The sequence below is a fragment of the Vanellus vanellus genome (assembly GCF_965231255.1).
Source record: "Vanellus vanellus genome assembly, chromosome: 27".
In the NCBI taxonomy this organism is placed as follows: Eukaryota; Metazoa; Chordata; class Aves; order Charadriiformes; family Charadriidae; genus Vanellus; species Vanellus vanellus.
In genome coordinates, this window is record NC_138932.1 from 1688312 (window position 1) to 1703497 (window position 15186).

General features: G+C 46.5%; 1 protein-coding gene across 2 annotated transcripts in view; it reads right to left on the reverse strand.

The window, feature by feature from the left end:
- ARNT (aryl hydrocarbon receptor nuclear translocator) overlaps positions 1 to 15186 on the reverse strand; it is a 29090-nt gene that overhangs the window by 8209 nt on the left and 5695 nt on the right. Inside the window, exons 2-14 of one of the 2 annotated variants that reach the window (XM_082496250.1) lie at positions 13064 to 13175; positions 11729 to 11773; positions 10473 to 10517; positions 7746 to 7790; positions 5058 to 5271; positions 4686 to 4899; positions 4324 to 4423; positions 3838 to 3903; positions 3266 to 3351; positions 2756 to 2832; positions 2445 to 2579; positions 1921 to 1995; positions 973 to 1124 (exon numbers count right to left, since the gene is read on the reverse strand). In XM_082496250.1, coding sequence (XP_082352376.1) covers positions 973 to 1124; positions 1921 to 1995; positions 2445 to 2579; positions 2756 to 2832; positions 3266 to 3351; positions 3838 to 3903; positions 4324 to 4423; positions 4686 to 4899; positions 5058 to 5271; positions 7746 to 7790; positions 10473 to 10517; positions 11729 to 11773; positions 13064 to 13175 — 1366 coding nt within the window. The remainder of the gene's footprint in view (positions 1 to 972; positions 1125 to 1920; positions 1996 to 2444; positions 2580 to 2755; positions 2833 to 3265; positions 3352 to 3837; positions 3904 to 4323; positions 4424 to 4685; positions 4900 to 5057; positions 5272 to 7745; positions 7791 to 10472; positions 10518 to 11728; positions 11774 to 13063; positions 13176 to 15186) is intronic. The other variant, XM_082496251.1, reaches the window with a different exon arrangement.

Sequence of the window (15186 nt, forward strand, 5' to 3'; positions counted from 1 at the left end):
GGCCTGTATCGGATCTGCATCAGATTTCAGCCCTGCACTCACACCACAGGTCTTTAAAGCCAGAGGGATTTGCCACTGCTCAACTCTTAATACTTCCTCATCAGAAAGCATCAGCTTGCCAGCTGTGGGAAGGGAAGAAGTGCTACCTGCACTCTAGGACCTTGGCTCTTTTAAAAAATTATCCTGGCTTTTCACCTGCCCACAAGCAATCTAGCCTTCTGTCTGCCTGGCTGGGGAGACTCCATTCGCTGCACCCCCCAAAGCCTGCACTTAGGAGTCACATATAAGAACATTTTCTGTCTTTATTTCAGTTGCTGCTCTTCTGTAAGGAGCTCACTCACGGAAAGAGAGAGCAGCTCTGATCACTCCCAACGGAGACACACCAACCCACTACAACGGTCAAGAGAGAGAAAAGATGAGAGCACCAATGCAAGCAGTCTCCCCACTGGAGCTCGTTTTTGAATCCAAGGACAAAACTACAGCAGCAGAGACAGATAAGTGTTTACTTTCTACCATGATCTGCAGACCGTCCTGCTCATGTGAAAAGCCACTCTCCAGACCAGCTGCCTCCCCGGACTGTCACAGGAGCCCAAGAGCTACATTCAAAGGCACGCTTCCCTAATATTAGCTCTGAATGCAAACACACAGACAGGAGATTTGCTCCAGTAACCAGAGTTAAAAAAAGGCACTGCTGGAGCTGAACTCTGCCAGCCTGCTAAGCCATACAACCGAGACTGCCAAAGGAATTAAATTTCTTGCACTTTATAGTCCTCTCGTGCCTGCCGCGGCCCAGGAAAAGAGCGCTCACGGGACTCAGCAGTTTCTCCAGGGCCTACACGCATTGACGGGAAGCTTGGCAAGGGGGAGAGGCCAAAGCACCCGCAGTTCTGTGCTGCTGGCTATTCTGGGACAAGATCCCATCAGGTTCGTGTGCTATCACTGGTGGTTGGCAAGTCATTTCCATGTACATACTTGACGTTGGTGTTGGTACAGATGATGTACTCAATTTCATCCGAGTAGGGGTTCTGGAAGGTAAAGGAGCTGGTTCTCATCCAGAGCCATTCCCGGTTTTTGGATCGGAATCGGAACATGACTGACAGAACCTGGCCTTTTAACTTCACCACCTAAAAAAACGTAATGCCATCAGTAGTACCTGATAAAAGAAGGTGTTGAAGAGCAACCTGCTTCTGAGCACAAGCCACCCCCCACTAAAACCTTGCGATGGCCCTTTGCCTCAAAGCCTACAAGACCGTATCTTGGTCTTCCCCAACTAAATGGCACCGCCACTATTCCCTTATGCCGTTTTGATTCCTGAATGGTATGGGAGGGGAATCCAATATCCCCCTTTGGCTTCCACTTTTCTTATCTCTTTGCACTGGTGAGATGTATGAAAAAGCCTCCAGTAAATGAAGCACATGCTGTTGCTTCTGATTCCAACTATTTGGACAAATGGATATGAGCAGCTACTTTTTGGAGTCATGAAAGCACAGGGGCAGTCTTACCTGCCCTGCCACAAGTCCAACGCCCTCAGAAATAAGAGTAACGACAACAGGGCAAGCAAACCACATCCATTTCGAGTTCTGCAGCACTGGGCTGGGCCCTAGAGATGAACCAGTGTTTCAGCCACAGAAGCATGGCATTCAGGTAGGCACTTTGTAGCCACGTCTCTGGCCCTAAAAGCAGACTGGACTAGCAGCCAGAGGATGAATTCAAGAGTTAGACATCAGATGCTTCTGTTTTGTTTTGCACATTTACCATTATGTGGCTATATCTGTAACTGTTTGCCATTGGACAAAGGAGAAATATCTAAGGTTTATTTTTCTCTCGGTTTTCCAATCAGTTTCATTGCTTTGCAAGCACCAAGACAGATTCCAATCTGAATACCACACTGCGTGCAAAGTGGTAGCTGAAGTGTTTTACCTGCTGAAAGCTGTCCCGCAAAAGCTGCTGGTCTTCCGGGTGGCAGAAATCCACAATGTCTTTCCCCAGAAGTTCCTAATTTTAAAGGAATTGGGAGAGAGATGTAATCAGTCCATCTGGCAGGCAGACTCCCTCTTTCAGGTCTGCCTCATTAATTCCACTTTGGACAGGTAGTTACCGCTCCCCCCCACCACACAAGCCAAGTACAGGAACTGGTGTTGCATTTTAAAGAGAACCACAACAGCAGTCGACTAACATTTGATCTTTAACTCAAATGGAGGCAAAACTGATCTTAATTGACATTAGACATAATCCAGAGCCACCCATCCTTCCAATGATCAAAGTACTCAGAAAATCACACAAAAAAGCAAGTGGTAGAGAAGAAACACATGTCTGGTTCAGGCCCTGGGCATCGTTTTATCAGATCTGTTAGACAAGCAGAGCCACGACGTGCAAGAGAGAGAGGAGGGAAAAATAAGCTTCAACAGCAGTTCTTTCTTAGAAAGCTTCTCCCGTTCTCTCACCTGTGGCTGGTAGCCAACAGTAGCCACACAGCGGTGATCTATGAAGGTGAAAATGCCTTCGGTGTTGTGTCGGGAGATGAACTCTGTCGGCTGACAGACATTATTCATGTCTGTGCAGTTGGGCGAGCTAGTGACCTGCAAGGCAAGATAGGTACAGTGGTATCGAATCTTGCAAGAGCTGCTTTCTCCTGACCAGCAGCCAGCCCTGCAGCCGGATTGGGGGCAATCGGGGAACATCTTCAGACAGAACAGTTTAACTCTGTGGGATTTTAGGACAAGGCAATGTTGAACCACGGAAAGATGCTACCCACCTGCAGCCTGCCAATAGCCACCAGGCAAAACTTGCTGCCCTGGCCAGCGTCTGGGTCATCATCAGGCAGTGAAACACCTGAGAGGAGTGTCAAAAAATTCCAGCAAGGTTAATAAAGGAAAAATCGTGAATTTCAGAGGAAAGACATGCAGTTCTGGCTTCAATACATCTCTCCACCCTGTTTTGTAAGTCAATATCCTTTCCCATGAAGGAATTTGGTAAATAAAGTTGCCTCCCCCTCCCTTTTGTTGCCAGAAGGGTTAAAGATCTCTGACTTTCAGCACAAGCTAACATAGCAGACACTGGAATATTATTTTCATCCTCTACAGTATCTCTACTGTTCAGAGACAGAGCTCTGATCCAGCACCCGCAAAAATTAGTTCAATCCTAAAATAAGAAAAAGCATTAAGATACATTTGGAAAGCATTTGCTGGCACATTCAGCTCAGAGAACGGAACTTCAGACCATATGCTCTTAAAAACAGCTACAACCAAACACTTCAGCTCATTACCTGCGGGGGGCCAGGCCTTTATGTAACCCGTGCAGTGCACCACAACATAGTGAGGTTCGCCATCCTTTGCGGCACCTAAGCCATTCCTTGGGAGAGAGAAAGTCTGATTGTGCTACATAATACACTGGGGTAAGGTCAGGCAAGGTTTCTACTTGCATTTTAAAAAAAGCTTCCACAGAACATCTTCAGGGTAAAAGAAAGAACAGAGACTGAACGTAAATGCAAGAGGTTCAAGAACAGAACAGGCTGGAATCTATCTCAATTTCAAATTAGAAAGGGACAATACACACCAGAGCCCAACAACAACAGTGTGAAGAACATGTCGAGTTCAATTGACTTAAAATCCAATCTTGGAATAAAGAAAGATTAATCTTCCCCAGGATTATCTTCCTCAATGTAGTGGTACTTTCATTCCTCTACCCGCAGCTCTATCTAAACTCCTCTATGAGCTGTACTGGTCTACCCTACATGCGCTCACCACAGCGTGTCCCCACCACTCTGATGACGGAGCTGTAGCTCTTTTTGCTCCTAGCAATGCAGCACGCTTGCCCCTAACCTCTTGTATTATTTACCTGCAGCGATTCCTCATAAAGCTGAGACGATTTACAGAGACTGGATCCACTGAGCTGTTGCCACACCTGTACCAGAAGTGGAAATGCAAGGGGAAAGGCTTTTATCTTTCTTGGTCCACATCAAAACGATTTGACAATCTTGAATAAGAGGAAGCACTCTATAAATGGGGATGAACTTTTCTTTGAACCTCCATCACACAAGTGAACAGCCCTAATGCTACAGATTTTAAGGGAGGTGACACATACGGTCAAAACAAATTGTTACTTGAAACTGGATCTTCTACAACAGTCTTGAGAGCTACCTTAGCATAGGGCAAAGAAAAATCTCAAGAACTCAACTGTTAGCTTTGTGTGGACAGCTCAGCCATGTTCTATGAGGTCTATGTCAGAACGAGCAAAGAAAGCTGAAATAAAAGCATGGCTGGGCCAGGGAGCAAGTTCAGCTTCAAGCTCAAATGAGATTTCCCCAAGGAATCTCTTCATTACCTCATTCGGCAGATGAAAGATCTTCGCGAACCCATACACATCCTCATGGACTGCTGGCCTTCCTTCTTGACAGTCCCTGTCTTCAAATCTAGGATGCGACCTAAAGAAAGAAGAAAAAAAAACAGATGCTGCTGCAATGGGAGTCCTTTCACCAACACAGGCACCAGGTAACGTATTTGGACACTAGCAAGACACAAGTGTCACCAATGGTACCTTTAGATGCATTCTCAGGGGGGGCTGCAGGATCCTTGTTAGAAAGGCACCAGGGTTTGGTTCCTTCTACAAAGGGAAGGTTTTAATCCAAGTCCTCTGCAGGTTTTCACACTGCCTGCCCCCAACAATCCCTTCCCGGGCTGCTTTACCTGTCAGCGCGTTCTCCGATGTGGAGAGCTGCTCCCTCAGCTTGCCCACGTCGTCCGGGTGCACCTGGTCATACAGGGTGCTGCCAAACCACTCCGACTGGGGCTGGTTCAGGACAGGAGTCACGGAATCGGAGACATAGACCACCCTCCCGGTCTCACAGGACACTATGAACAGAAAGCCGTCGGCGGCCTCTAGGATCAGGTGTTTGAGTTCCTGCATTCACAGACAGACAGACACGCTCTTAACTCCAGAGCCAAGCAGCTGACATCCTCTAAACCCACCCCAGGTGTATATCTCCCCCCAGCCCACAATTTAATTCCCCCCTCCCCCATGACTGCAGTATTTCCCACAAAGCAGCATCAAGCCAAGACCTGGTCAGTGAGAAAGGAGGGTTTGTAGGTGCCGTCAGTGGAGGTATTGCCTGTGCCACGCAGGGACTTCATGTGAGAGACAGCCATGCGCAAGATGGTGAGCTTGTCTGGTTTGCGGGCCAGGGCACTGCAGGTGGGCACCATATCTGACAGCTCTGTGATGTAGGCCGTCATCTTGTTCCTTCGCCTACGTTCAATCTCGCTGTGATTTTCCCTGCAAAAGGCCAGGGAGGAGAGGAGGAAGACGAAGTTACCAACAGACCAGAAGCCTCAGCCGTTTCCCCACATCAACGCTTCCACAAGGCCAGAGTGCAAAACACAGAGATGCATCAGGGTCATCAGGAGTTAGAAGGACTACAAGCGCCTCACATGCTGGGTGTGCACAAAGGAACGCAGAAACAAGTGCAAGGAGGAGAGTCTACAGTTGGACCTTCTTTGCTGTGGACAAGAGCCTCCCTTTAAATCACTTCGGTTCCCTGTATCTGGTGAAGGCAACGAGCAGAGAAAGACACTTCCCCATCGATTCCACAACACTGCAGCAAGCCAAAGGATTTCTCCCTTTACCATGGTCTCTGCTCTCAAAGTGGGGGTCACCTCACTCTACTGAGGAAATCTGCTTTTAAACAGCACTGGTGCAGACAGCCTATGAAGACTCATCCCCACACTGTTTGTCTGAGGATGAATCAAGCCCCCTCCACCACCACCTTGCAGACACCCACGTGTCTCCAATAACCATACAAGGAGACCAGGGCTGCAGCTAAGACTTGGGCACCTAAATGACAACAGATGAGTCTCACCTTGCAGTGCCTTTATGGAGACACTTCTCAGTTACATCCAGAGCCTTTTACAGCATCACAGCAGGAGGGAAAGCTTTAGAGCAGATATACACCTGATTTCTGTACAGACCAAGGCCAATGTGGATGGACCATCTACCAGGTACACACCTGGGTAGTGCACACAGACCTCTAAAAAGGCACCATGACAAATGCTGCCCACTTACAGTCCTTAAAGGGGTTCTTCACGTGCCTTTTGCAAGTCTGCTCACAGGGCACAGTCCCCATGAACCCCGGAGATCAGAACATAACTTGTTTAGACTTGGTTCTCTTTATCCAGCACATGTAGTTTAACTGGGTTACTAAGGTGGGTTTTTCAAAACAGAACTTAAAAGCCAGGTTTCCTATACAGAAGGATGGATCAGATGCAAGGAAGCACATGGTGGGAAATGAAAGAAGATGAAAGTGTCGGAAGGAACACAGACAGGCAAGTGAGTTAAAGAGGATAAATACAAAAATGGAGCATTTATCGCTACGAGGTGTGTGCAATCATTCAACGACCTTGCTCCTTGCTGCAAGAAACTGATATTCAGAAAAAGAAGTGCTTCAATTATCACACTCACCTTTAATTCAGTTTCTCCAAACTCACATGCTCAAGTGTGAAAATGAAGCTACCTTCACTACAAAAGCTACCGGGAAACCACCAGACATTTTAATTGCCCCACTGCCAAATATTCTTTACTACAGGGTCCTGCATGACAGCAACAACTGACTATTGCGGACAGCAGAAAGGGTCACTACTTCATCAGAGGAGAAACTCCTGAACAGCACTGCTGTTTGCTGTATTCACAGGCCCCACCTCTAGGGCTTCCTTATCTCCTCAAATATTTAAGCTATGCAAGAGCGCAGTGAGGAAGGGCTGTGTCTGAGGGTTATTTTTTGTTTTAAAACCAGCCAGCAGGCAATAAACTGACCAGAATTGTGGCATTCTCAACCCCCAAGACAGTCTTTTTAGTCCTGTGCATTGCTTAAGAACGAGTCTAGAGTGGAACAGTCCTAAGAAGTTACAGGGCAATTCTGCAAGATGGCAAGCCACAAAAGAAGCCATTCTTCACAAATTACCAGCCCTCAGCTCTGCAGCAGTAACAAGCTGTGGGTGGCAACAGAAACCTTGATGGCGATTTAAGCAGTTTTTATTTTGCAGCTGAGAATGGGGAAGGGTACATTTAGAGCTGGTGTTCTGCTGGAGAAATGCAGTCCTGACAACACACCACCTCAACCAGCCACAGCTGCGCGCATGTGTTCTTGGGGTACATTTCTGTATCAATGGGACAGCATTCAAAACGACTGCTTCGTCATTTCAGCCACAGCCCCTCGCTCGTTACAAACAGAAACTTGGGGCGGGGGGGAATAATCTTGTTTTCAGTAAACCTAAATCACTGTAATGCACAGGACACCACCTCTCCTGGAAGGTTTTAAGGGGTAGAAAACCCTGAACTAATACACTTTTTAATGCCTGGTTTAATAGTACAACAGCATTCCTGTGATAAAACCTTAAAAGGAGAGAAGAGGCCATTTGGCACCTTGATCCAGCACAAGAGAAACCATATTTAGCTCAGGTTCACAAAGCCACAGTACTCAGTGAAAGCACTGGCCCAACCACGCTCTACCCTGCGCTCTCTGGCAAACAAATCCTTTTGTGTATTCCCCAAAGACATTCTCACAAGGGGACTAAATGCCTTTCCCCTCCTAATTCCAATTACACAGCGATTTCCAGAAGTCTGTTCAGTTTCAAGTCCTCTACTGCAGCAGATGAGGGAAGGAGGGAGGGGAAAAAAAGAGAAGGGACGCCTAGAGAAACATTAAGGAAAGGAAATACTCTGCTTGTCCATGCTTGAAATCTCCATTCTCCTACCTGGCAAGTCTCTCCTTATCCGCTGAACTCTGTTCATCATCAGACCTAAAAATAAAATCAGCCATCTAAGCTAAAATGGAAAAAGTTTAAAGAAATGAAAAATGGGAAGATGTACTAGGAAACCCAGCCTACAGACACGTCTGTTTTGCAGAGGAGCAATTCCATAAAACAAAGCAGTCATTAGTTTGAAACATTATACGTTAAACGGGTGTCTGCTACCTGTGTTGTTTTGGAGTTTTAAGACGCTTACCAAAACTGCAAAACAGGCATGGGGTAGCTCTGTTTTACATATAACTGAGGTGCAGATTATTCTGCGCAAGATTAGAAGGTTAATGGCAACACTAGGAACTAGGGTGCCAGTCACATTAAACTATTCTTTCTTTAAAGGAAAAAAGAAATCAATAGCCTCTTTGATAGTATTAACAAATCAGAAAAGCAGATTAAAAAACCACCCAAATCCACAAACAGTGTAAGATTCACAGCTAACAACACACATTTTCGCAATGCTGCTACATGAACACCATTCAGGACAACACAGTCGAGATGGCTACACGACAAACAGCACAGAGAGGTTATGTACATCATCTACAAAAGGCACACGGACATCCCCACCAACCTGCATGCACTTTCAGTTCTCAGGGAAGAGGAATCTGCAAACCTTGTTTTACAGAGGCTGATGGTAAGTTTTCCTCCTTGAGGTTTGGCTGCCTTGGAAAACAAATAATCCCCCAAAAGCTACCGCCAGGAGAGGAGAAGGTACCACGTGTTCAGCAAGGCAGGCAAGCAATCTCTCAAAGGCGGAGCGTCTAAAACATACACTGGGGATTTATGGAGTACAGGAAGCGGTTATAGCATTAGTCTGCTGTGGTACCCTTCCACTTCAAACAGGTTTTAGTACAGTACTTGAACACGACTACTTTTTTTTTTTTTTTTTACTTTGCTGCTCTGTTTTGCCTCATATCATCTGAGAAGGGAAGAGTGTACTGGAAAATGAGGGCTGCCAGAGCTGCAAGGAGCACGATACGAGCAGTCCCGGCAGACCGATCCAAGCACTACGGGCAGGCCAAGGGGCACGAGAGGAGCTGTGCCACTTCTCTTACATCAGCACACTAACAGCACCGATGACTGTCCCTGCTCTTCACCGCCTGCCACTCTCCTCGTTGCCTGAGCCAGTAATTGCAAGTGATAATTTCTAGATTCAAGTGCATAGGTGCTGCTGATGCCCCACCAGAGACGGGCTCTGGGCCTTCGCAATTCAGAAGGGACATTCAGTTGTTCTGTTTCTTTGTTTAAGCCTTCCTCGCCAACCGTGTGTGTACTAACCCGCGCGATCCAAGGCCACACCACAACAGGGTCACAGGGAGCCAGGGCCCCGCTCCAGCCATGGCACTGCACAGTTAGGCAGCAAAATTTTTAACTTTAAAGGCCGTGAAGTTGTCCAGCACTGCAGTGCTTGCCTAGCATGTGCTTTTTTTTTTTTGGTATTTTGCATTATCTTAGCACTTAAATGTACTATCAGGGTCTGCTATACCTTAAGTTCCCTTGCACTAGGGAACAAAGTTATACAATGAGGGCTGGGAAACACATTTCTAATTTGTTTTATTTCGGAACAAGTCAAACCACTTAAAAAGCTGGAAAACCCCAGCTTAGAAGTCGCTGCTAGCCCTTTGCCAGATAACAGCATGACGGTGACCTGAAATTTTGGCTTTGCAATTTTTTTGCCTCTCCGCATTGAGACTCTGACACAGGTTTACAGCCCTGGCGGAAACGTTACAGAATAGACATTTTGCAAAGCCTTTATTTCTCGTTTCAGTGCACAACCTCAGCAAAATCACAGGGAAAGGACACTGCACCCACCATCATTCCTGGCTCACCCTGCGACGTGATCCACCCTGCCAACCCTCAGGCTCCCTGACACAACATGCTGGACGGTCCTTTCCCCAACGTCCTCAATCACTTGAATTTTAACTCCAACTTCAGGAATTTCTGAAGTCAGACCCCTCCTTAAGACAAGGCGTTAAGCATAGTGTCTTGGCCATTATTCTGTATTTCCTCATTTTATCTCTTAGCAAGACATAGCATGATGCGCCTTCGCGCTGAGGGGACACCCTGGAATTTAGAGCACTTCAAATACATGCAAAAGAACTTCACTTTGGCAAAAACATTACACATCAACACAAAATAAACCCATGAAATATTTAAATTGAGTTCCACGGCCTTCCAAAAGCTGTGAAAATACCATAAGCTCAGTCCCAGTATGAGATGGTACACAGCTACTCTTAGACACCAACAAGTAGACAATCAGAGCCAAAATATTGCCTATAATGTCACTGTACACCCTGATGTCCAGGAAATGCCCCACATCTAGAGAGAGCTTCTGCTAACTCCCCCACAAAACACACAAACCACATTTGCCAGGAAACCCTGTTCAAGTAAAACTTGAACTAAGCATGAAACTTGTCTCTCTGCAAGTTTCTTGAGCAGGAGAACAGAATGAGAGTCCAAGGCAACAGCTGAAAGAGATGTTGAAAAAGAGGAACACAATTTCATCACACTCAAAGACCTCGTCCAAAAAAAAATATCAAGGAAAGTGTCTGGATCCTTTGCTGCACCTTCCTTCAAAGAGAGAAAATCTAACAGCTCGTTAGAAGGGTGCTGCAGGATCTCTCTTATGTTAAGGTGGTTTGGGACCAAAAGCTGCAGGAACTGCATCACAGCAGATCTTACCTGGCAAATCTCTCCTTATCGTTTGGCATTGGGTCATCATCACATCTAGAAGAAGGGGGAGAGGAAGAAGAGTTCTTATAAGTGTTTACACTTCTTTCCCAAAGACACCAAGAGAAGAACAAGGTTTAATAAGTCACACAAAAAAGGTCTGGTGTTAAAAAGGCAAACTCTGCTGCGCGTAGGCAATCCAGAACCACACTCTTCATTTATCTAGTTAAAAGACTACAGTTTAATTATTTTTATCACCTTGATGTTTTCCACATCACATTCGTATCAAGGACAGTGGCATCACACTCAGTAATTTAAGCACAATCACAAAGCAATAGGTTAAATTGAACTTTGAAGATACACTTAGCCCAAATCAAGACCCTCATCCAAAGGGTCTCAGTCGGTAAAGCCTACATTCATCAGGGCCATTATCATCTCAAAGCCACTCCGCAGTCATCTTTAAAAGCCTGTAACATATGGACTTCCACTATTATTAGAGTTGTCCAATCCTAAACCATGTAGTATGACTACAAATAAATGACATGAGATCTTCCAACTCTTCTGCGTTCCATATGCATCATGAGAGGAGATACTTGCAGCCTTGCCAGCTCCTCGGGAGTAAGGATGTCTCTGTAATTGAAGCATCCTCACAGCAGATGAGAATTAAGTAACACGTGTCTGAGGCACTAACAAAAGCTTAGCACCTCCCTGCTGTGCCGATAAGCCATTTGGCAGAAGATTCTTCTCTACAAAAACCAGGAGCTTGGCCTGCAGCAGTGCTCCTATGGCGCTGCGCTTGGAACAACCAGCGGATTGCTGGAACCATTCACAGAAACTATTTAATCTTTTGAGATGCTGGTATTGAACACAGCAACATCATCACGGAGTTCTGCAACACCACTTCAACCCAGGGCTCGCAAGGCTTCAGCTGACCGCGTCTCGCTCTGGAGACTACCAGGGAGAACTGAGATGGAGACCATATCCAAAGCGGTGACAGGCTCCCCTCCCACCACAGCCCCCTCTCTGGTCTCACAGACCCCATGTGCGCAGCAGCTTTGCTTTGGCATCGGCTGCTAAGATGGAGGAATACTGCTGACTAGGAGAAAGGGAAGAGTTGAAGGAAGTGGAGCAACTGCCTCCTTCAGACTCCCCCCGCGCTGCTGGAGAGGAAAAGCCACATGAGCAGCAAGCTCCTGCTCTGGGGGAAATGCACAGACACACCTAGACCACACAACAGAAACTTCTGGATGCAATGTTCTCTCTCTCACCTGAGGAATTTACTGTTCCCTTCTCCATCATCATCAAAATCAAGCCTGAAAAATATAAGCAAGAAGGTAATTATTAACCAAGCAGTTTCTCCTTTACAGGTTGCTTTTCCATCTGTCCCTGATGATGCAGTTGAGTATGATTTAAGTAATCCCAAGTGCTAACATGAATCAACCCACAAAGTTTAGAAGGGGGCTTCCTTTACACGTCTATCAGAAACAGAGCGAGGAAACAGTTCAGAAGAGAGCCAGCCCACTCGGAGCACCCACTGTATCACAACCTCCTGTTGCAAATGCTCTGGCTCTCCTAGCAGCACCCTGAAGCCCAACAGGCTGCTGCAACCCCTCCTCTCTGCCCAGGGGACTGATCAACAGCCTGCCAGTAGAGCACTCCCAACTCTAAAGCTTGGATCAGTAGCATTTAAAACAAAAAACAAACAAACATAGGAGGGCAAAATACTTCAAGAGTTAAAGTTCAGCCTGGTGACCCATGTAGTTAGCCTCCTTCGTTCAACAGCAGACAACGTCACTGTGTTTGCTGTAACGGGGTCAAAAAAACATTTCCAACAAGCGCAAGTGGGAGGACCAAGGAAAAGGTTTTCACTGCACTTCCTTTCAGGATGGAAAACTGGCATGTAGATGCAGCATGGCAGCATGCGTGTTTGTAAATGAAGTGCGAGGAACAAGAAGCAGACAGCGTGGGAGGAGCTGCAGGGGAGCGGGAGCCCCAGCAAATGGAGGTGAAAGAAAGAGTCTGAGTGACTGGAGGAGGGCAGGGAGAGATTTTAATTAGCTCGAAAATTAAGAGGAAATTTCTTGTGCCAGGAATTTAAGAGCAGCCACTCAATATCCTTTTAATTTGCAAAGGCATTTTTAGCAAACAAAAAGTCTACCACAAGCACACTGTGGCTTCCCCCCACCCTCTCCCAGTTGCAAAGGTTTGAGTAAGGCCCCCAACATTCACATGCTCTGTTCCTCTCTCTCTCCTGCAGCAACTGGCTTGTCTCACTGCTTCAGTGACTCCTGTTTCACTCAATCCTTGGTGAGCAACCCTCTTCTGCAAAGTGCAACTCAGCTTTTTAATCCCTTCTTTTTATATGTAATAAAGAACATGGCTGTAATGGGTGTGACCACCCTAAAGCACACCACTGCAAAGCAAAAGGACTGGATACAGCGCATCTGACGGAACCAGGCAACTCTTCTTTGCTTAGCAGCAGACAAGTCTCCCCATCACAAGGCTGACCACTCTTTCAAGAGAGCAATGCTTCCTCAAAAACGCACTTCACACACCTCTGCAGGGAAAGTAAAAACCGCTCACCCTCCCGAGCACACACTCACCCAGGACGCCTCTTGTTGGCTCTCTGAGCGATGGCTCCTCCAGCCTGCGCACCTGGTCCAGGGTTCCCGGAGCTGACGGCTGCACCCAGCGAGGAAACATCTGATGCCATTTCTAAACAGGAGAGTGGAAAAAAAGAAAATAAACCAGCGTGACGTCAAATCCCCCTCTAGTTCAGAGGGTGGAGTATTCTCCACATACAGCTCCCATTAAAACCGATTGCATTTCAGCATCTGATGTGGATAGATTTTGTGCAATGTGCATTTCTAGTCCTTTCATCTACTGCCTCTCCAGAGCCTGCACTAAGGGTCCATTTCAAGCGTCGAGCACATGCTGTTTTCATAAGCGCCAAAGCTTAGATCGCTAAACTGAAAGATGTGGTCTCCTTTTTAAACAGAGGAGGAGTCTGATGCGATTGCGGGCAGGGGCTGAACCCATTCTCATATGCTCGCTGCGTGAGTATGCAGAAGGGGAGGAGAAGAGTTGCATGTTTGCTTCATAACATTAACACCGCCTCTTCAAGAGGGTTTATTTCCCAATCTAAGAGACAAAGAATTAACCAAAATGTTTGTAAGGCACCTTGAAAACCACAAAGATCTTTCAGACAGTCATTTCTATTCTTCGGCAATACCGACCTGCGGGCACCACAGACACAATTACCAGCCTCTGCCTACGCTCCTCCGCAACTGGTCACACACCCAGAGCAGAAGAACATCAGTTCTTCCCCAAAGTGACACCACCTCCATTAGGCACAACGGCAGCCTTGCTTGGAGCTAAAACCCTTGGTGTTTTACATGTAGAAAAGTTGCATAAGCAGCAGGAAACCTAATCAATGCTTTTAAGAGATGAAGCAGGCAGGTAATGCTCTCAAGAAGTGCAGAACTGGGAAGCCTTCAGAGATCATGCTGCCCAATACTGCAGTACTGCTTCTACAAGAGGTTCCATGTAGATGCGACATTTGAGAAAATAAAGAGACTACTTCGAGATGTGAAAATAAGCCCCTTTTGGTGTATGGGAAAGAAGTGTCTTAAGTGGAGAGCTTGAATGTGCTGCCCTCACAAGTCGGACGGCAGGCCCAAGCCTGTTAGGCATTATGGGTTTTTTCCACAATGAAAGCGAAGTGCCTTGGCTCCACACAACCGCACACACACTGCACCACTTCCCCAGCTGGGCTCCGAACCCCTGCCCATGGGCAGGCACTGTGGGTGCCCCTTCTCCCCCCCACACCCTTCACCTGCAGCCCCCCACTCTTACCAAGGCGAGCAGGGATTTCTCCTTCCCTGCAAGACAAGACACTACCACTGAAAACAGTCTTTGACAGCAGACACTGAGCTTTACTTCTTTGATGCTCAAATAGGGCTTTTTCCTAATCCCAGTTGTTTGGGAGCACACACAACAGGCTCTGGAGTTATTCAAGGCTTGCTCAGCATGGCTTAAGCTGAAACCATGTCGTAAGGTTGCCACGAGAGTTGCGTTCAACGTTCTTCTACGTTAACATAGTCCGATCAGCACCAGCACCAGAGTTTTTAAACAAGTTATAAGCCATTTTTTCATGTTTCTGAAATACGTCAGCTCTGTACTCATTTTAATGGTTATGGTTTGGTTGTTTGTTTTTTTTGGTTTGTTTTTTTTTTTTTTTTTTTTTTTTTTTTTTTTTTTTTTTAAGTTTGCTGCTAACCAAGTGCCAGACTGCAACCAAGACAGTCGTTCCAGCCAGAGACTCTCCACCACAATCTTTGCAAACTGAGCTGTGCACAGTGCCTTGAAGGTAGAAAACCCACTTCTGCTTTATCTAAGTGGAAGGGCCCAAAAAACACCAACCCAACACACACAAAAAAAGCCTATGGCTGGGGTTCCCAAACCACAGCAAAGTAGTACACCAACACCGATAGCTGCTTACACATGACATGCTGTGAGAGTTGGTGGGACAAAGCAAAGAGTCAAAGTCAGGTTTAACAAATATGGTGACAAATCGGGGCTTAAGCTGCAAAGCCATCAAACCTCAGCTCAGGCAAGACCACGAGGGTATTGCTGGAGGAATAAAGGAGAGCTATACTACAGCAAGCTCCTGTGCAACAGTGCCCATTTGTACTTCTCACCTCATCAAACGTAAAACACAACCCTA